Source organism: Manacus candei, unplaced genomic scaffold, assembly GCF_025592945.1.
Source record: "Manacus candei isolate 608988 ecotype Guabito, Panama unplaced genomic scaffold, ASM2559294v1 h1tg000046l, whole genome shotgun sequence".
Lineage (NCBI taxonomy): Eukaryota > Metazoa > Chordata > Aves > Passeriformes > Pipridae > Manacus > Manacus candei.
In genome coordinates, this window is record NW_026138094.1 from 835671 (window position 1) to 855864 (window position 20194).

A 20194-nucleotide genomic window follows, 5' to 3' on the forward strand; every position below is an offset into this window, starting at 1 on the left:
GGTTTAGGGGGTCTACAGGGGCTGGGGGTAACAAGGGAGGGGTCATCTGCAGGGGTTGGAAAGCCCGAGTGGTCTAAGGGAATTGAGGGGGATCGAGTCTCGAAGGGGGGGGGGGGGCTTACGGGGTCCTGGCCTCGGGCGCGAGAGAGCCGGGGGCGGCCATGGAGCCCGGCTGTGCCAGCCGAGGTCGCCGCTGGAGCACAGCGGTCCCTTTAAGAGGCGGTTCTGCGGCCCGTGTGAGTACCCGGGCCCCGCCCCCTCCCGCCGATGGGCGTGGCCTGTGTGCGGGGGCGGTGCTCAGCGGCGGCGCGCGAAGGGGGCGGGCCCGTGGGGAGAGCGGCCAATGGGCGTGTGGGGAGGGCGGGGACGAGCAGAAGACGACCAATGGGCGGACGGCAGGGGCGGGGAGAAGCGTCGTGTGGCCAATGGGCGGGTGCCGTGGCTGCGCGAGGAGGCCGGGGCGCGCGGGGCATGACGGCGGCGCGCGGGGCCGCGCGCAGGTACCGGCGGGGGCGGGAGGGAAGGGGGGGCTCCGGGAGCGAGGTGGGGGCCGAGAGTGAGGGGGGACCAGGACCGGGGTTTCGGGACCGGGGCCGCTTCTCTCCCGCCACCGCCGCGGAGCCGGTGCTACCCCTCGGCCTGTCCCGGCCGGCGGCGCCGCGCTGAGGGGAGCGCGGAAACACCGACACCCCCCCACCTTCCCTGAGGGGACGGACTGGGCCGGGCGCTTCCCGCCCGGGACCCGCCGGCTCCGCCTGAGGGGGCGCCCAGCGCGGGTGGGGGCGGGACCGGCCCCGCGGGTGCCCCAGGCGCGGCCCCGGCGGTGTCCGAGCCCCCACGGTCCCTCCATGCCTCGCACACCCCGCCGGGCCGGGGCCGCCTCGGCCCGAGGTCCCTCCGTGCTCCCCCTGGTTCCCCCCCGTGCCGCGGGGCGCTCGCAGCCGCTCCCGGTGAGACCCCGCGCCCTGGGCGCTGCGATGACCCCGGACCGGGGTCTGGGCTCAGCCCCGGCCGTGACCCCCTGGCCCCGGGGCGGGAACACCCGGCACGCGCGGGGGCACCCGCGGGGCTCCCTCCGGCCCTGACCTCCCGCTCTCTCCGTCCCTCTCTCCTGCCAGCGCCGCTCGGCTCCGGCCGTTCCCCCCCAGCATCCCGGGGTGGCTCCGCTCCAGCTCCGACACGCGGGACTGAAATGACCTTGGACATCGGGACCAAGGGCAGCTCTCTGGATCCCGCCTGGGCTCGCTCGGGCCGCGGCCGCCCGCTCGCCGGGGCCTCCCTCCGCCTCTGAGCCTCCTGCGGATTTTTGGGAGGCGGGATCCCCGCCCGGCTCTCCCCGGCCCCTCCCGCGCACTTCCCCGGCCCCGGGGAAGGGATCCAGCGAAAATCGCCCGCCGACGGAGGGGCTCGCGCCGGACCTTTTCCAGGCTGGATCCCAGCGCTGCGTAAGGGCAGGGGCACGGCGATCCCGAGGGAGGGAGAAGCACCGGGATTCGCCTGCGGGTTTCGGGGAGCCGGTGTGGGCGGCGAGGGGGTGTCTGTACTGGGCAGGGAGACAGCAGATCACTGGATTGTTTTCCCTTTCCCGTGAACTCCTGCACCCACCGGCTTTACCTTCTCTGAAGAGCTCTGCACTCTGACTGTTTTTATGCCACTTGTAGTTTGGGACACTTGGGATGGTGATTTTCCTGCATAAGCAGCTTCTTGCTGAACAAATTCTTTTAAGAGGGTGACAGTGTGAGCTGCTAGAAAGTGTTTTCCTCACTGTGCCAGCACTGGAAGTGGCTCTTGGAAGGGAAACCTCTGTGTCACCTGTGCCTGGAGCCCAACCTTATCTTATCCTGTGTTCCTGAACTCCAGACCTGTGTCCCTGATGCATCTGGGAGCCAGGATGGAGCGAGATCTGGAAAAGGGAGACAAGGCAGCTGCTGTGATGTTCCCTCTGGGGCTGAGGATGCTCCTCACAGCACCCAGACCCTTCCTGGAGCATCCCAATGCCAGTGCTGTGTCCGGGACTGTCTGACCCAGGAATTGTTCCTGGTGGTGGCCATGAGGGGGAGAGAAAACCGGGAGGGGACCATGCAGCACTTCCAAGTTCTCTCCAGCCTCTGGTTTTTCTCATTTTAGGGGATTTATGTGTGTTTGGTGATGTTGGGGGGGTTCTGATGCCCTCGCCTCGAGCAGGGGGTGCCTCTCCCTGATCCCTGTGTGGTGCCCCTCGGTGTCAGCCCCGCTTAGGGATAAATCGGCTCACCCGGATTAAGCAGTGCAAGAGCTTGGGGATTTAAGGGATGACGTGAGGGAAGCCAGAGCAGGCTGAGCTCTGGAGAGGGATGCTCCAGATTGAGGCAGAGCCCATTTTTCCAGCACGCGAACAGGGCGGGTGAAGGCTTTGGTGCCTCCATGATACGAGTTTTGGCTTCAGGGCAGCGAGGCATCACCTGGCAGAGGGGGTCCGAGGAATCAGGCAGGGGGAACGCCTTTTAGTGCGATGCCAAAGGATAGTATTTTGGTGCTTCTTGTCAGTAGGGTCTCCCTTCCCTTCCAGACACATCCTTTGACCTGAGCTCCTAAATCAACCTCTGCATGTTCATCCTGTCCCAGCGGTGCTCAGACTCTGGGGCTGTGCCGGTGGCTCTTTGCCAGCACCAGCTGTGGGGATCCAGGAGCTGGTTCCCAGCCTGTTCCCAACCACATGGCACCAGGAGCTGTGTTTGGTTCTCCTGCACCCCTATGTATGTGCTGCATGTTGTGGGAGCATCCCCACGCTTCCAGCCGGGATTCAGCCTGGCTTCATCACATCCAGTGTTTTGGGCAGGGCCCCAGGCTGTGGGGGCTCATGTGGCTTCAACTCTCAGCCCATTTGGGCACGGCCGTCGGGGTTCAGCACCCCCATCCTGGCTCTCCCCGAGCCGGGGGGGGTGTTATTTCCAGGAGTTTCCCTTCACATGATCCCCTTGGAGCAGGAGCAGGGTGTGTCTAGGGACGTACAGGTGGCGAAAGAGCCACTCTCTGAGTGTAGGAAGTTTGGGTTGGCTTCTGTGCCCAGGCTCTGCCGCAGTGCCGTGGCATTATCCCCGCAGGCACTGGGATATGCTCCAGCTCCGCACTAATCCTGCCACCCTGCCTGCGCCCCACCTGCTCCGGCATCACCCCCTGCCTGGTGAGCTGAGCGCTTTCCCTGGAATCATTTCCTCTCCATAGGCCTGTGGCTGTTTGCTGGCTCGGCCGTGCCGCTGGTCCCCTGGGATCGCTTTGGCTCCTGCTGCCTCAGCAATCTCCGGTGAAGCGTCACCTCGGTGGCCTGCCAGGTGATAACCTCCCCGCGGCGCTGGGCCCGTGTTTACTTTACCTGCCGCGGCCGATAATCGCCTCTGATAACATTCCCGATGGTAAACACCCTGCTGGAACATGAGGGAAGCGACTCAAAGGAGAGAGCTGGTGCCTGGCAAGGGCTCTGCCTCGGGACAAGGAGGAGCAGACCCTGGCTGAAATCCCTCCCCCTGAGGAGTTTCATAGACCTGTGATTGTCCCCAGCTCAACCTGCATCCCTTGAGGAGGAGAGGCTGTGCTTTGGACAGATTTATCTGAGGGAACAGCGGCTCCTTGGCTGCTTGGTTGCGAGCACTAGGGAGTTCCTGGCAAAAAAGTGCCTTTTTTTTTGTGTCCACATGACTTGAGAAATTGCAGAAATATTCTTGCTGTCCTTGAGCAGCAGATCCTGACGTCTCTGTGCGGGCTGGGATTGAAGAGAATAGATTTTAGAGCCCCAAGCCCCTCTTGCCCTTTCCCTCGGGGGCTGACAGCGTCTCCTTGCAGTGCCACGCCGATGCATGAGAAGGCAGCTCCCCTGAAGAGCCCCGAGCCCAGGCACGGCCGTGAGAAGCTGGAGGTGTCCCACAAGCAGAAGAGTTTGGATTCCCTCGATGGCAGGTGAGGAGCAGCATCCCAGGGGCTGTGGTTGAGTGTTTTCCCTTTCCCCCATGCCGTGGCATCCCCACTGCCTCTGAGCCCCTGAATCCAGTCCCCCAGCAGGGGGGGGCACTGGGGTTGTTTTCCCTCTCAAATACTGAGGGTATAAAAGCGAAAGGGAAAGGGATATGGGGAAGGGAATGCTGTTCCCACGGCTGAGGTTGTTGGGAGGATTTTGCTCGCTCCGTGGTTTGTCCCTTCATCTGCCCATGGGATGGATGTGGCTGGATGTCCCCATGCATGGCCAAAGCCGAGTCCATCCTCCTGCCCAGGCACATTCCCAAATTCCTGTGTGTGCTTTCCCTCAGGAAGCCATAACCCAGTCAAAGCTGCCCATTTCCAGCTCCCAACCTGTCCCAGACTGCTGCCGGGGCAGCTCTGGTCTCCTTCCTGGAGCTGGGATGTGTTTTGGGGACACTGCTGGGGCAGCTCTGGTCTCCTTCCTGGAGCTGGGATGTGTTTTGGGGACACTGCTGGGGCAGCTCAGGTCTCCTTCCTGGAGCTGGGATGTGTTTTGGGGACAGTCAACCCTGTCCCAGTGCCTCCATGTCTCCCATCAGAGCTCAGCCCTCAGCAGCCGTTACTGAGCCTCAGCAACACCCAGTGCCACATCACATCACGGGGACGCCCAAAATGTGGCTTCCTGGGATCTCTTTACATGATTCCTTGTCTCATCTTGCCCCACACGTGTTTAGGGAGCAGGCAAGAGACCTGGGGCTCTTCCTTACCTGATGATTATTATTTTTCCTTCCAGCCTCCGCCTGAACGAAGCCCTTAAGGATGAGGACATCAAGAAATGCCACCGGGAAGTGGTGAGTCTTTGGCTTTAGGAGCGACTGGGCTGGTTTGTTGTCCCTGGAGGAGCCTGCCTGTTGTCCCTGGAGGAGCCTGCCCGGGGTCTCAGCTCAAGGAGCCGGAGACAGCTGCTCATGTGGGACAGAGGCTCCTGCCTGCAATGTCAGGGCAGCTGGTGATGGTTTTGTGTGGCCTGTGCTCTGCCTTGCAAACACTTCATGATTTTCCATCCAGAGCAAAGGAAAAAGTGGAAAGGTTGACTGGGAACAGCTCAATTTCTGTCCGTTCAAACCTTTTTGGTTGTTCAAATCTTACCCAAAGCAGAGTTTTTTTGGTCCATCTACAGACAAGAGATGCTCGGGAAGAGGAAGGAATAACAGGAAACAGTGTTTTGCCTTTCCCCATGAAGAAAATGGGGGGGAAAAATATTTTTCTGGTTATCCAGAGGCACCTGGGAGAGTGACAGGGTCAGCAGTGAGTCTGTGCTGGGGCCAGGAGGTGTTTCTTGGTGGTGGTTGGAGGTGATACCCCTCGTGTCCCCCTGAAACGCTCCCACCGGCACCCCCACCATGCCGGCGTCTCTCCGGGAGGTGTCTGAGCCAACTCCAGGTGATGCTGAGCCTTGATCCTCTTAGGGCCCGGCTCATCCGGTGACAAGGTGCACGGAGCGAAGGTGACCTTGTCCCGCGGGCAGGAGGGCTCTGCCTGCGCTGCTGCCCACAAACCAGCCTTGCTGTGCCAGACTTCCCCGCGTCCTGGCAAAGCAGCTGGTCCCTTGGAATCCGCCGCGTCCCTGGGGAGCACCCTGAGGGCAGGGGGCACAAATCTGCCGCACGGGACCGGTCGAGCGGATTTATGGGAAGCGTTGAAGGGCTTTGGAGCTTTGCCTTCCCCACAGAAGTGTCTGAGGGCCGCTGTGCCGAGCCTCCCGCCGCGGTGCCGGCAGGCTTTGAAGCGGTGCCGGGAATATAAATAGCTGGATGGCGCGTCGCGATGGGCGCAAAGCAAGTGCTGTCACCGTGTCCCGGATAAGGGGAGAGGAGGAGGAGAGAAACCGCTGGGCAAAATAAACTGCCTGCGGATGAGCCCGGCAGCAAAGCAGCTCCTCGCTGAGGCTCGGCAGCCTCCTTAGATATTCCGGGAAATGTTTATCTGGGAGGATGGCACAGCGTCCGCCAGGGGCTGGGTCATCTGACCTTCCTCTAACCCACTGGGCCCCCTGCCCACAGCCGGGTGGGACCCCCCTGCGCCGGTCCCGGGTGCGGGCAGGGGGAGTTCTTGTGCAGGAGGGTGATTTTTGGGTCTCCTTATCAGCAAGGTCACCGGATAACTTTGCTCTGCTCTGTTTTCAGGCCGCTAGCAAGTACAACTCCCAGTACCACAAGCTGTTCAAGGACATCCCGACGGAGGAGAGTGTGCTGAAAGGTAGGTGGCAGGGTGAGAGACAGGGGTGGAGGTGGCAGGATCTGGCACATGCTCTGCCATGGCCCTCTCTCTGCCCTGCAGTTTGCTCCTGTGCACTCCAGAGAGACATCCTCATCCAGGGAAGGCTTTACATCTCCCCCAACTGGCTCTGCTTCTATGCAAACCTTTTCGGGAAGGACATCAAGGTAATGTGGGGACCAACTCACCCCGTCCCATGGGGCTCATAGCCACATCTTACCCCCTCCTGCACCCAAATACCACCAAAATCCCTGTCAGAAGCCTCTAATGGGAAGGGGAGTGTGGCCGTGCCCCCCCTCTGATCACCTGCAGTGTCGGCCTGGGGAAACCAAATATTGGTTTGGTTTAGAATTCCCTGATGCAAAACCTCCCACCAGCCACAACGGCGTTTGAAGGAAGATCAAAGGTTTCAGGGGGGAGAGATTTGAATGTCTCTTGGCTTTTCTTCTTGATTTACCATCTGATGTTTCCCCATTAGTCTTGTGGCTGACGGGGATCTTGGGGGAGACGACTTCCTTTAAAACTGGGCTGGAGGACTGAATTATTTATACCCCATGCTTTAAACAAATACGTGATGGAGGCTCAGGGTTTTAGCGAAGTTATCCTGCCAAAAATTACATCCTGCCTTACTTTTCACCCTCCCAAGGGTTGCAGGGGGACTCTTGTGGTGGGTCTTAGGGAGACTGCTTGTGCCGTGCCCACCCCGTGTCCTCTTGCCCTGCAGGTTGTGATCCCGGTGGTCTCTGTGCAGCTGATAAAGAAGCACAAGACAGCTCGGCTGCTGCCCAATGGCTTGGCCATCACCACCACTGCCAGCAGGAAGGTAACACCAACACTGCCAGCACTGGATGATTCCCTGCTCCGAGCTGGGTGTGATTTGGGAGCAGAGAACGAAGAGATTCCCATCCCTGGTTAGGAAGTGAGCGCTGCTCTCCGTGCTGGCTGCCAGCCAGGGCAAACACCCTCTTGTTCCTGAATTTCACTTTGCTTTGCTTTTGTTCCTGAATTCCACTTTGTTTCTGGACGAAGCAAAGCCCAAGTGAAACTCGGCGGAGCCTGACAAATCCCTGCCAGGCTCACGTAAAACCTTTAAACTCCTTAAACACAAGCAGTGAAAGGGCTTGGACTGGCATTTAGCCAAAGCCGGTGGAAAATTTGGATACAGGGCTGAATTTCCAGCTTTTAAATCCCGTTGGATGTTGTTGGCTGCAGTGAGCTGACGTAGTGGGTCTGAGTCCTTGCCTACCTGGGTGTTGCTGCCAGCCCTGTGCGTCACCCACCCCCTGCCAGGGAGGGGGTTATTCTTGCGGGATTTTGGGAGAGGATTATTCCTGATGGATTCTGGTAGGGGGTGGCGCAGGGCATTCAAAGCCATGTGTGGCTGCCCTGCACATCATCTGGGTTCTGCATTGGGCAGAGTCTGGCCCTGTGTTCCCCCCATCCATGGGGATGTTTTCCATAGGTCACAGCCCTGTTTCCTGCCATGTCCCTCTGGGCTGAGCATGGGAAGGCCGGTAGGAACAGCAGCTGAGTGAAACTGGCCCCAAAAAAATCTGGTCCAGGTTTTAGCAGGCTGCAAAAATAACAGCAGGGAAGCTCCGCAGGGAAACACCTGCGGGGAAACACAGCTCCCGAAAAAGGGGAGATTCAAGGGCAGGACGTCTCTGCCTGTCCCTGCCTGTGGAGAACCAGACTCAGGATGGGGGGAATCTCTCCCAACAGCTTCTCTCTTTCTCTTGCAGTACATCTTCGTGTCCCTCATCTCCCGTGACAGCGTGTACGATGTGCTGAGGAGAGTCTGCACACACCTGCAGGTACTCCCCGTTCCACATCCAAGGCCGTTCCACACGTGCACGGCCCCGGGGCTCTGTGCTCCCCCTTGGGCTGAGCAGAGCTCTTCACCACCCATCTCCCAAGGCTTTGGAATGCTCCCAAAGTCCTCCCAGTTCCAAGTGTCCTCGCTCCGCATCAAGGGATGGGAAGAGGGGCAGGATCCATGCCCTGGGCACATCCTGTTCCCGTGGGCCTTTTCTGGGTCACGGATGAGGCAGAGCCTGGAGTTTCTGCTCTCTCCCAGGGCGTGTGTATGAATTATTTATAATCTGGTAGTAATACTTGTTCTGCCACTCCGCACATCGCTGCCTTTTGCCCAGATCTAAAGTTTTAAGGGGAGGAAAAATGGTACAAAGTAAAAAAAATTTAAATCAAGGGGGAAAAGGCACCCATCAGCCCTCGAGCTGGAGAGGGGGACTGTGGGGACCTCTTCTCTCTGCCTTTGAAACACGTGGGAAGCAGTGCCAGAGCCCTGCCCCGCCCAGGAGGGTGTCTGCCAGCTATGCCGGGCAGTGATTTGGGTGACTCAGCCCTGTTGCCAAACTGGGGGATTTATTTTTTGGAATGTGCTGGGCTCTGCCCAGATATTCCCTTTTTTTTTTTCTCCTGATGGTTTATTCCCTGTGCTGTGAGCTGAGGCCAGTGCAGGAGCCCCCAGCTCAACCATGGCCCTGCTGGGTGTTCAGTGATGGGAAGCAGCAATGCCCTGTCCTCTGCTGGGTGCTCTTTTTCAACCCCAAAATCCCTGTGATCGCAAGTTTTAAGGAGCTGCTCTTCATAGACTCAACAGAAAAGCCAAAATTCCATTTTGTGGCTCAGGTTGAAGCAGGGGAGGCAGCACCACAACACCCGTTTGTCTCTCCCTTCCAGGTTTCGAGTAAGAAGAGTTTGAGTCTGAAGGAGCTGTCGGAGGAGCCGGATGCCGTGTCACTGGTGAGGGTGAGGGCAGCTCTGGGAGAGGGAAGGACCTTCCTGAACTTGTTATGTGGGGGGGAAGTACCTCCAGGCCCCCTCGAGGTCAGAGTTGGTTCTCCCCCCTCGGTGCCATCAAAGGCCGCACCAGGACGTGCCTGTCACCTTTGGAGCTCATCCTCTGGGATCCTCATCCCCACACTTGGCAGGAACAGACGGGTCAAGAGGACCTGGCTGAGCACAGCTGATGACTTGGCCTGTTGGTCTCAGGGGTCCCTTTATAGACAGAAAAACTTCAGAGTGATGTGGAAAATGCTGCAGCTCTGCTCCTGCCAGCCGATGCTGTTCATGGCCACGAACATGGATGACAGGCTGGGAATGTGGTTGAGTTATCCAGAAACCTGTGGGATGGCTTGTAGCCAAACCATGGTGTGATCCAGCAAGCACAGTGGCTGCATCCTGCACCTTTGGAGCAGGGTGAACTCAGGTCTGGTGGCCCTGAGCTCGGTACAGGAGGTGACAGGTGGGATGACCCCAATGTTTTGTTGGTCTGGTGGCATCCCAGGGGTTAAAGATTCATTTCAAGGGCTGAACTGGGAGCGATCCAGGCTTGCAGCATGTCCTGGTGCTTTGGAGGGACGTAGCCCTTCAGCAGCTCCAGCACTGGGGACTCTTTGGTGTGGGACGCCCTCTTTGTGCTGGCTGCCTCTGCACATGATTTGGTGCTTTTTTGGGGCACGTTCTGCCCTTCTGGGGCAATGCCAGGTGGAGAAATAGAGAATGCTGGGTGACCGCCCTGAGTTTCAAGGGTGGAGGAGGCTGCAGTTGGTATTTGGGGCAGGTGTGGGGTGCATGGGCAGGTCCCTCTATGGCAGTAGGAACCTGCATCCCCATGGAGCCATCACAGAGAACCAGCTCCCACTTAGGACGATGGTTTGGATGTGCTGGTGCTCACTGGAGTTGCCATAAAGTTTGAGTCTGAATCCTTGGCAGTGCCATGGGAGAACCCTCTGGCAGCGCATGGCTCAGCGGGGCTGTTCCCACAGGAGGTGATCGTCCCCGAGGGCAAGTGGAGGAAGGTGTCACCCACCTCACTGTCACTGTCACTGCCAGATGCCAACTACCAGTGCATCCACCGGACCTCTGTCAGCAGCCTGAGTGCCAAGGAGAGCTCCTTCACCTCCGAGGAGCCCCTGGTTTCAGGTGAGGGCAGCATCTGACCATGGGTTTGTGCCCTGTTCTATACATGCTGCTGGGTGTAAACCTCTATAAATATGTGTTCATCCATCCTCCGCCCTCCTGGAGGGGAATTCTGCCTTGCAGAGGAGCAGGGCTGAGGCTGGGAGTCAGTGGTGGAGTCCTGGGGATGGGATGGGGTCTCCTGGCTGTGGGGTCTGAGCCCATGAGGGAGAAATGTTTGATGTTTCCCGGTTGCTGGAGAGCAGGAGCGTCTGCCGAGTGTTGCTGTGCCGCTGACTGTGGGTTTGCCTTTCAGAAAGTGCAATAAACACCGAGGAGGAGCTGGAGGTGGAGCAGAGCTGTGTGGCGGAGCTGAGACCTTCCGACTACCAGCTCCTGAAGATCTTCATTGTGCTGTAAGTGCCGAGGGTGGCGCGGGGGGGCCGGGGGTACACCGGGAATGTCGGTCTCAGCTGAGCGCTTGGCTTGTTCCTCTGCTCCCAGCATCTGCCTCCTGGTCGTGTCCTCCTCGTACCTGGCGTTCCGCATCTTCCGTCTGGAGCAGCAGCTCTGCTCCCTGAACCGGGACTACCTCTCCCGTGGGCACAGGAGGTGAGGGATCCCTGGGGACACTTTGGGGCAGGTGGGTCATGCTCTATGGAGGACACAAGGGATGTGGTGCAATGAGCAGTGGCTGAGCTCCACGACAGGTCCCTGGGATGCTCTGTCCGTTATCCCATGCCTGACAGACCCCACAGTGCCATCCCCACGCCAGAGACGATCCCGTCAACTGCTGGTCTGAGCAACTGTGGGAAGCTCTGCTGTCCCTGAGACTTTGAACCTTGGGAAGAAGTTTCCTCATGGGTTTGGGGCTCTCCAGTCGTAGGAGCATCAGGACATCTCATTGGAGCTGGGCTGTGCTCTGGGGCTAATGAGACCAAGGGCATCAGCAAGGGATGGACAGGGTGGGATCTCCTTGGGTTAGGGACATGGGGGAAGCACTGGGATGGGTTATGGAGCCTCTGCAGTCACTGCCCCATCTCACCCCACTCCCTGCTGGCAGGTGACTGTTACCCTGGCGCTGGCTGAGGACGGACTCCAACGGTGACACCCTGCCTGTGGATCCCGGTGCTGAGACCTCCCAGCCGTGACTGTTACACGTGGCCCGGCTTTCCCTCGGCCGGTAAAATGGGACCAAGTATTTTCTCTTTTCCTATGGGCACTTGCTCCCAGCAGGACTTCCCAGCCAGCTCCTGGCCACCGTGCCAACTCCCCATCCCACAGGAAACCCGTTTTCTCCCTGGGACGCTGCTGTGCTGTAGCACTGAACGATGGCTCGGGGCTGCTGAGCGCTTGGACCTCCCCTTAGGACTTGCTGCTAAAATGGACGCCAGTTTTTATTCCAGGCTTGGGTTTTTTCTAGTTGAAAGACGACCTTAGGCTCACTGGGAACCCCCAAAAATGTGGATGAGTTGCTGTTGCTGCCCTGGGTGAACCCACCTCTTTGTCCCTGTCTCAGTACCCCTGGGAATGTGCCCAGAGGAATGGCCCCAGATACAGGGATCTGTGGGGATGGGAGAAAGGGGCCACCAGCCCTGTGGGGCATCATCTATCCCACACCCAAGGGTGAGGGTCCAATCCAGGGCCCCCCAGCCTTTCTTTCGTGGAGCACTGGGCCATCTCAGCATGGGAGGGGGTTGTGTGTCCCCTGCAAAGCACTTTAGGGTCCCCCAGACTGGGTGACCACCCCTGACACTGGGGCCAGACCAAGGCTTCGTTAGTCCTGCTCGCCTCGTTAAGATGTCTGGAAAGGAGCCCGTGGCTGGCACCGGTGAACGTCCCGGATCTGTGCCCTGGTTCGTGTTAACCTTGTCACCACGTGGAGCCGAGTGCCGTGGGATTTGTCCCTCAGGATTTGTCCCACAGCCTCCCCCCGGGAGCACGCTGGGGCAGCAGGTGATACCTGTGTGATTCCTTTGGGTTTTCTTTACTGTTTTTTGGGAACTGCAAGTGCTGATGGGGCCAAATCCCTGTGCCCTGGGGGAGAGTTTGCTGCTCGCTCTGGGCTCCGAACGGCTTTTAAATGAAATGAAAATGAAAATAAACCCAGGATTTTCTAGCACGTGGCTCTCTGCCAGCAGTGTCCTCACAGTGGGGATGGGCTGTGAGCCCCAAAACGAGGTATCTCAAAATCTGTGCTGTCGCAGAGCCCCTTCAGGACATGGGTGACATGGGGACAGCCCTGTCCTCGAGTGGTCCTCTAAGGGCTGGGGATGCTCCCGGCATAGGGGACAGGGATGTTATTGCACTAGGTGGCAGCAGAGACTGCGGGATGGGACACGAGCCAGTGGCAGGGCCACCTTGGGGATAGCGTCTGCCTGGGGAGGGAGCTGGGCTGCAACCTCATGCACAGGGTGGACAGGATGAGCCTTCCTCCTCCTCCTCCTCCTCTTTCTCCCTGAGCATCCACAACCCCTCTCCCCAGCCTGGCCCATGCAGGTAAATGGGTGAAATGCATGAAAATGGCCCAACTTGAAAGCCACAGTGGTGTTGGCTAAGCGGGGACTGGGGTGGTGTCACTCATTTTTGGAGGATTTAGCACCCTGGGGTGCTGAGGGGGGTGATCTGGTTTCTTCAAAGCTCTGGATTTATGGGGCTGTCGGAGTCCTTGTTTCTGTGGGTGACCTGGTGGGTAAAAGGCACCATCCCACCCCTGCCAGGGACTCACCCAGCTTGTTTTCCTGGTGCTGCAGCCCAGATGGGTTTGGGATTGGTGCTCAATGGGTTCAACCTCAAAGTGGGGCTCTTGACCCCGAAGCAGAGGCTTAGAGGTTGAGGACTGGGTGGGTTTTGGTCCAGTGTTCCAGCCTGGTGGTTTTTGGGTGCTCCACAGCAGGTGTGTGGGGTCCCTTGTCCTCGAGCCAGGAATGTGACAGTGGTGACAAAGAGCTCTAACCCATGGGTGCAGTGACATGGAGGAAGCTTGGAGGAGTACCAGGATGAGCTCCCAGTGTGGTGTGGGGGGTCCCTGCTGCTGGTCACTGGTAGCAAGGCTCCAGTTTTGTTTCCCAGGTGGTCTCTGCCACCCGATTGGTGTGTGTCACCTCTCCCAATGATGCCCTGCTTGAGCCTCTTTGTTTTCTTTGTGTAAAGAAAAGGCACATAAAAGCCTCAGGTGCAGGGAATGTCCTCAGGTGCAGGGAATGTCCCTGGGCACTCACCTTGCTGGCTTGGGAACAGGGCTGAGGAGCACAAGGTGGTGCTGGACACGCACAGCCCCTGCCCTCAGATCCCCTCCCAGATCTCCCCAGTCACCCCCACCATCCTGCCTTCCTCCCTCCCCTTGTCCTGTGCTCCTCCCCAGCCCAAACCAACCCCTAAAAATGGGACTGGAAGATTTAACTGGCTGAGAAGCCGCTGCCAGACCCTGAGTCACAGCCCCTGTGCTGTGGCACTCCATGGGGCAGCAGGAGCCATGGCATTAGCAGGGACCTGCACAGAGGATGGGATGACTCTGGCAAGCGCACGGTTTGGTCTGAGTTTTATTCTGGATTTGGGAGTGGCAGTGACGTGGCTCCAGCACAGCCCCTCAGAGTCCAAGGTGAATCCCCTTCGGCCAGAGGCTCGATCCCATTTGAGCTCCAGCTGAGCAGGTTTTCCAGGGAGGGCTGGTGCTGGAGGGATGCCCTGGACCACTGGCTGCTCTCCTATCAGGGCAGTGTAGGAGGGAGGGGAATGATCCCGACCTTTGTCTGGCCTCACCGCTGCCTGTGAGGGTCTGGTTGGGTGTTTTGGGGGAGCCTGGGCTGGTTTCTTGCTTTTCTCTTGGCAGCAAGGGAAGGTTAAGCCCTTCATCCCCTCGGTGCTGTGCTGCTGCACACACCGGTGGGGCTGGGCTGGTGAGGAGCTCCAGGTTAAAAACAATCCTTCCCCCTTTCCTTTTCCAAGGGTTATATTTAACCCGGATCTCCCTGATCAGGTCGGCGCGCTGGGGTGTGGTTGCTCTGCCAGACACCACCTGAGCAACCTGCTCTTTGCTTCTTACTGAGAGATTATTCCTTATCCTGCAATGACATCTCAGTTCAATTTTTATTTTCCCCCCTGCTAAGCTTGGCTTTAACGAGAGGATCCACTCCAAGATCCCGTCACGGGAGGGGAAGTGTTTCAGTTTGAAGTGCATTAAGGACTTCAAGGAGCCCACAGTTATCTTTGGCTTTTATACCTTGAGAAAGCTCAAACTCTGTCCTTTTGTTCTCCCTGATGTGGGGTTTTTTATCTCAAGTAATAGAACTGGTTTTGTCTTAGAGGCAGCAGCAACACTAACGAGGGTTGGGGAGCACTGACAAACCCTCCCTGGATGGAGACGACCTAAAATCCTAATGAAAAACCCCAAGCTTCAAAGAGTGAGTGTTGCTTTTCATCTCAATTAAGTTTCCTTTCCTAAGATTGGGTTTCTCAGCTTCCTGTTAATCTTCCAGCCATTCAGAGTCGGGTTTTAATTTGCAATTAAAAAGCAGGGGTGGGGGACAAAAAAAATGCAATTGCTGGGCAGCCTGGGAGCACCAGGATGAAGAAAACTGACTTTGGTTTTGCCCTGTTCTTTAATTAATCCTAGCATTTCCTTTGGAGTCTCATCTTTTGACATCTCAGTGTCAGGTTTTCAGGGGCACAGAATCCTGGCTGCTAAATCCCAGACTGCTCCAACACCACTAGTGGGAGGCACAGACTAGAAATAGCCACGATAAAGCACTTGGGGGCTTGGGTTTAAAGGGCATTTGCTAAACCTGGCTTGGAAGGACAATGCCTGGAGCCAATTAAAGCCACCTAACGAGGGTGTGCTGCCTGCTGGGCACAGGTGAAGTCTGCTCAGCAACCTGGTTTGCCACAGCAATTAGTGTAAAAATTCATCATCGAGAGGGTTTCTTTGAAAGCAAAGTGACTTTTGTCGTTAGAAAGGCCAGTGATTTCCAGAGGGGACTAAGGCTTTTCCCACAGGGAACGGGGTGTTTGGGGGGTGTAGCCATGCTGGAGGGGTTACATTCTTCTTCTTTGGGACAATCCTGTGCATGGGCATCTCCCTCAGGCACTGGGGTTGCTGCCTCGAGGACAGGGCAGGCAGTTTTTGGGGGGGGCTGGGGGTGCATCCCCATCACTTCTGTGCCAGTTTTGTGATGAGAGCTTTCCACTCGGATCTCTTCTGCGTGATGTAGGAGGGGGTGAGGAGCTGCAGCCCCGGCTCGGGCCGGCCCTGGCAGTACCCGTGGCACAGGGCCTCGGCGTTGCAGATCACGTACATCCCGCAGTCGTAGCTGTTCTGCTGCGCCGGCGCTTTCTCCTCCACGAAGGTGGCTTTGCCCCCTCTTTTGCCCAGAAAGGCCTCCAGCTTCCCTGCCACCTGCCTGGCATGGGCAGAGTTGCACTTACTGTGGGAATCGTAGTGGGCGAAGCACTTCTTGTCCCTGAAATACACCAGTAAGCTCCAGTGGGTGCCCCCAGCGGCCTGGCTGGAGTTGTCATTGATGGGCAGGAACACCAGCTCCTTGTGGAGAAGGTCCAGCGGCTGGAGGAACACGGCTATTTCCTCCTGGCTGAGGGCACACTTGATGAACTGGGCGACCTCGGGGCCGATGAAGCACACGCGGTGGCCGAACTCCTGGAACTGCTCGTTGGCGAAGTACTCGAAGGCGAAGCCGATGATGTGGTCGTTGAGCCAGTTCGGGGGCTCCAGCAGGGCCACGTCCGACTGCCTCAGCAGGCTGTCCATGTAGCTGAGCACCACGGGATCCATCCTGCGGCACTCCGGGGACCCGCCAGAGCTGGAACAGAGAAGGGCAAGAGGAGTTTAGGAACTAGGTCACACCTGGGACACAATACAGCTCAAGAAAGCTTGAGTGCCTTCTCAGCAGCAGCGAGACAGAGCCCGGGATTCCCAGACAGATATTTGAAGGACCATCAGCAGACAGAGGAGTGTCAGGCTGAGCCAGGCTCTTCTGAGCTCTAGGTTAGATCAGCCTTTCACTGAACCTCAAAGCAAAGGAATTTCACAGCAGTTCCTGCTTGGGAACACACACACACCTCTGCACAGAAAACAGACCTGAGCCAGGAGAAGTCAGATGGTGTTTGTGTGTTCTGGTGTTTCCCCTGGACAGTGACAGTCACGGGAATTCTTTACATGACTGGTATTCCCTAAATAGAGCCTTTTTGGGGCTGTCTGACATAGGGCCCCTCTCACTGAGCACAGAGTGCCCCAGCTCTCTGCCAGACGCACGACCTCTTCCAGGAGAACCTGCTGGGCCACCAGCACGGGAGGCACAGCCATGAGTAAGGAGTAACAAAGCAAAACAAGATCACAAACCAACCAGTTTCTGACCGTGGGAATCTTTAGGACAACTCTGCCTACTCAGATTAGGATTTAGGAGGAGATCTTCCAAAGAGAAACTTGCCTTAACCCCCCTCTGTCCACCCTGGTTCTCCTTATGTTCTGACATCCCCCAGCCCTCCCAGGCTCCTCAGCTGTGGCAATGCACCCTCAGCCCCTCACTGCTCTCCTGGCCAGGATGGGGCTGGTAATGCCACATCTGGGGGCAGCGGTGACGTGGAACTGATTGGGCCTCACCCTTCCCTCAGCTGCACCAAAGGCAGCATGAAAACATCTTCAGATTTCTGAAAGCCCCATGTGAAAGCTCAAAACGATAAGGTCACTTTAATGTGATTCACTAGAAATAAGTCACTAATTTTCCATCATGACAGACGGAAGTTAAAAAAATGGAGTGTTTTGTTGTTTACGTGTCAGGAAGAATTAGATCAGAATCACGAAAAATAACCTCTCCTGGCCTGGGATGCATAAATTAGGGATTCATCTCTCAGAACTCTTGGCCAGGTCCCAGGGCATGTGACGAGTAAGGAACAGAATGGATGAGACACGGGGCCTGTGGAACACTTCGGAAGGAAGGGCTGAGGTGAGTGTTTGGGGCATGACACAGCCCGTGAGAGAGAGAGAGTGTGTGTGTGTGTGTGTGTGTGTGTGTGTGTGTGTGTGTGTGTGCGCCGGTGGATCCCGGAGATGCCGAGCAGCAGGAGTCACCAGAGGAAGGGAGCAGCCCTTGTTTATGCTGAGCCAACACAATGGTATTTGGACACGCTTCCGACCTAACGAGCTCCAACTGTTTCCAAGTTCGTGGTGCAAATCCTTGCACTATAAAAACAGAAAATCAGAATGAAATCCCAGTAACTTTGTAGCATCCCTCAACATGGTCTGCTTTAGAGCTGGACATCCTCCAAACATCCAGTTTGGGGGTTTAACAGGGGCAAGGCTGAAATACTTTTACGTGTGCCCATAAAATGCCCCGAATTCTCCTTTACAACGTGTTCTTTCTGCTTCATCTTCTCCTGGAGATGTAGAAGTCCAGCAAATAGCTTTCCACTCCAGTCCAAACAGGATTAGGGGCGAGGGAAGTGTGAGTCCCGTGTTCTGTTCATTTTCCACTCTGCAGAAACATCGTTGGGTGTTTTGTTTTTTTTTCCTGTCAAGACATTTGGCAGGTTCCTCCAGTCAGGAAGGAGAATGGTTCTAGCAAGTGCTTAATTGCCACGAGCTACTACTTTTAATTTTATTGCCATCTGGTATTTGTGAAACTGCCTGTGGGTTCTTCAGGATGACTCACCACATGCAGCTCCAAGGAAAACCCTCGGGAGGCTTCGACGCCCGTCAGAGCCGGGGCAGGTGAGTGGCTGGAACAACGGCTGGTGGGGCTGTCAAAAGCCATGGAGAGGTGGCTTTGTTTGGGAGAACCTCCCATTAAAGCTAAAGATGGAGCTGCAGAGAAGCCAGGATGTGGAGCCAAGCCTCTCTGATGCCGAGGGGGGGTTGAAATCCCATCGTGGACTGGGAGCAGCTCTGCTCAGCCACAGCCAGGACTCGCTTCCTGAAGGCCCAGGCACACTCTGTTCAGGAGTTTTTGTAAAAACAGGGATAAATACACAGGCCAGGAACCTTTGCTGTAGGTGCCAACAAGAGTCTTGCTGGTTTGTATCATTGGCACATTAGTAGCTGGGATTTGTGCAAACTCTCTGGAACCCTCAGCTCCTCCGAGGGATTTCAGCTGCCCCCTTTCCAGTGCTGAGATGAGAACACTGGGGTGAGAGAAAGGGGCATTTCAACACAAATGCCATAATTTCATTTATAGATTTGAAAATGGTGCTGTCTTGCCTCAGTAGGGCAAGAAGTCAAGTTTCCCTCATTCACAAATAAGCTGCCCTCGCTGGTGTGAGTTCGATCTGAGAACTGAAGGGGCTCCTTTGGGTCCAGGAGGCAAAGCCAAGCCTGTGTTTTCCAAGACTTGACAAAAACCCAACCCAAACCTGTTATTTTCACACCATTAAATACAACAACCCTCTGCAGGTAATTGCTGAAGGCACTTGAGGGCCTGGGAATGAGACTCCCCAGTAATTGAGCATAAATAGGCAGTGGTGGAGCAAAGAGAGCATGCATTCAGGATGAGTCAGATTCCTAAAGTCTATTTTAGTAAATTAAAGGTGCTAAGAACCTGCAGAGGGAATAGTTTAAGGTGACACATCACCAGAGTCCTGTTCCCAATTTAAAGAATATGGAGGTAAATACCAAAAATCACCTGGAAAATAAAAAATCCAGACTTTACCAGGGAACAGGAGGGACAAAGATCAAGAGTAAAAGGCCACACGATTTAACCACCACACCATTCCCTTTTCCTGGAAATACAGGTTTTAGACACCATGTCTTGAGAATTGTTGTTAATGGGAGTGAGATTAGAGAAGGAACATCTATTTCCAGTGGGAGCTGGGCTGGGTGACACCTGAGCCTCTGGATTTTTGTGACTTCTGACAGAGCCAGAGAACAAACTCAAGGAAAATTAAATAACTAAACCAGACAAGAAGCGCAATCGTCTCCTTTTTTGTTAAATATATAATCAATCTCTCTGTAGCTGTGGGTTATAATTCCTGTACAGGACAGAGTCTCTGGGGGTCAACAGGTCCTGAATGCCGAAATCAGAGGAAGACATTCCCAATTATGTACACACAGTGCCCAAACCTCTCCATTCCAGACAAATTCCCCAAACGAGAGACATGCAGCTGCTCAGAGAACCAAACTCAGAACCTCTCTTGGTGTCACAGAATCTCCTGGAGCAAGAAACCAACAGCCACAGCAACGACAGGACGGGGTTGGCCAAAGCCTGGAGTTTACCAGGAACAGACCCAAGGAAAGGAACGGCTGAGGATGATCAATGGCACCGGGAATGTCCCGGAGGTACCAGTGGAAACAGCTCAGCTCACCCAGACCACGTCAAACCAGCCACCAATGCACTCACCTCCAGAGAAGGGGTCAGTCCAGGGAGCAGGGGGAATACTGTTTGCCTGAAAGACCTGGATGGCACAGGAATTTGGTCAGGAGAGGGAATTCGGTCAGAGGGAGGGATCTGGGGTGTCACACACCCCGTGAGAGGAGGAGCGACGTGCCTGACCCCGAGCCTGACCCCGAGCACAACCCTGAGCCTGACCCTGATCCCGACCCTGATCGTCTCCCGGCTCAGTTCCGAGATCAGAGCGCACCAGCAGCCCCCGGGCAGCGCTCAGTCATCCCACCGCTTCCATGGGAATAAACGGGAATTACGCGGCGAGCGGAGGGTTCCCCCGGGCCGGGCGTGGGGTCAGGGCCCTGCTGGGGACCCCCCCACCAGCACCGGGCAGCCCGTGTGCGCCCCGCCCCGTGCCGGTAACACCCCTCCATTTTTACCCATTCCAACCTTTTTCCCCCCCTCTAACTCACGTTGACGCCTCCGGGCCCGGGGCGACCGGCACCGATCTCTGACGGCTGCGGCCAGCGCGATCGCCGGGCAGGGCACCTGACGGGCACCGTGTCCCCCCTCCCGGTGACCCCCCGTGTCTCACCCTCCGCCTCATCGCCCGCCGCCGCCTCCCGGTTGCCGCGCGCTGCCGTAAAGCGGCCCGGTTGCCGCGTCGTAACGCGAGGGGGCGTGTCCCGAGGGCGGGCACGGGGGCGGGGCCTCCGCCAGGGCGGGGCCCT

General features: G+C 57.0%; 2 protein-coding genes across 6 annotated transcripts; one reads left to right on the forward strand and one right to left on the reverse strand.

Annotated features, from left to right (window-relative positions):
• The first annotated feature begins 437 nt into the window (after positions 1 to 437).
• Positions 438 to 12646, forward strand: GRAMD2A (GRAM domain containing 2A). 3 transcript variants are annotated; one of them, XM_051796502.1, is made up of 13 exons: positions 438 to 500; positions 1119 to 1445; positions 3820 to 3933; positions 4727 to 4784; positions 6120 to 6192; positions 6274 to 6377; positions 6935 to 7033; positions 7953 to 8024; positions 8914 to 8982; positions 10002 to 10158; positions 10451 to 10550; positions 10639 to 10746; positions 11198 to 12646. In XM_051796502.1, the coding sequence occupies exons 3-13, from the start codon at positions 3830 to 3832 to the stop codon at positions 11199 to 11201; spliced, it is 948 nt and encodes a 315-aa protein (XP_051652462.1). In that variant the 5' UTR covers positions 438 to 500; positions 1119 to 1445; positions 3820 to 3829; the 3' UTR covers positions 11202 to 12646. The 3 variants fall into 3 exon arrangements, with proteins under 3 accessions (XP_051652462.1, XP_051652465.1, XP_051652463.1); XM_051796505.1 differs by having other exon boundaries at positions 440 to 500; positions 8914 to 8976; positions 11198 to 12644; XM_051796503.1 differs by lacking the exon at positions 438 to 500 and adding an exon at positions 552 to 950.
• Positions 12647 to 14204: 1558 nt separating this feature from the next.
• Positions 14205 to 20139, reverse strand: SENP8 (SUMO peptidase family member, NEDD8 specific). 3 transcript variants are annotated; one of them, XM_051796518.1, is made up of 3 exons: positions 20059 to 20130; positions 19479 to 19533; positions 14205 to 15950 (listed from the first exon to the last, which is right to left on the reverse strand). In XM_051796518.1, the coding sequence occupies exon 3, from the start codon at positions 15920 to 15922 to the stop codon at positions 15284 to 15286; it is 639 nt and encodes a 212-aa protein (XP_051652478.1). In that variant the 5' UTR covers positions 15923 to 15950; positions 19479 to 19533; positions 20059 to 20130; the 3' UTR covers positions 14205 to 15283. The 3 variants fall into 3 exon arrangements, with proteins under 3 accessions (XP_051652478.1, XP_051652479.1, XP_051652480.1); XM_051796519.1 differs by lacking the exon at positions 19479 to 19533 and having other exon boundaries at positions 20059 to 20139; XM_051796520.1 differs by lacking the exons at positions 19479 to 19533; positions 20059 to 20130 and adding an exon at positions 19937 to 20044.
• Positions 20140 to 20194: the final 55 nt, after the last annotated feature.

Excerpts from the sequence above, each read along its gene's own strand:
- GRAMD2A (XM_051796502.1), top strand. The coding sequence starts at position 3,830 with ATGCATGAGAAGGCAGCTCCCCTGAAGAGCCCCGAGCCCAGGCACGGC. Across the intron at positions 3,934-4,726 it reads TTGGATTCCCTCGATGGCAG|CCTCCGCCTGAACGAAGCCC; the intron begins GTGAGGAGCAGC and ends TTTTCCTTCCAG. Across the intron at positions 10,551-10,638 it reads CTGAAGATCTTCATTGTGCT|CATCTGCCTCCTGGTCGTGT; the intron begins GTAAGTGCCGAG and ends CTCTGCTCCCAG.
- SENP8 (XM_051796519.1), bottom strand. The coding sequence starts at position 15,922 with ATGGATCCCGTGGTGCTCAGCTACATGGACAGCCTGCTGAGGCAGTCG.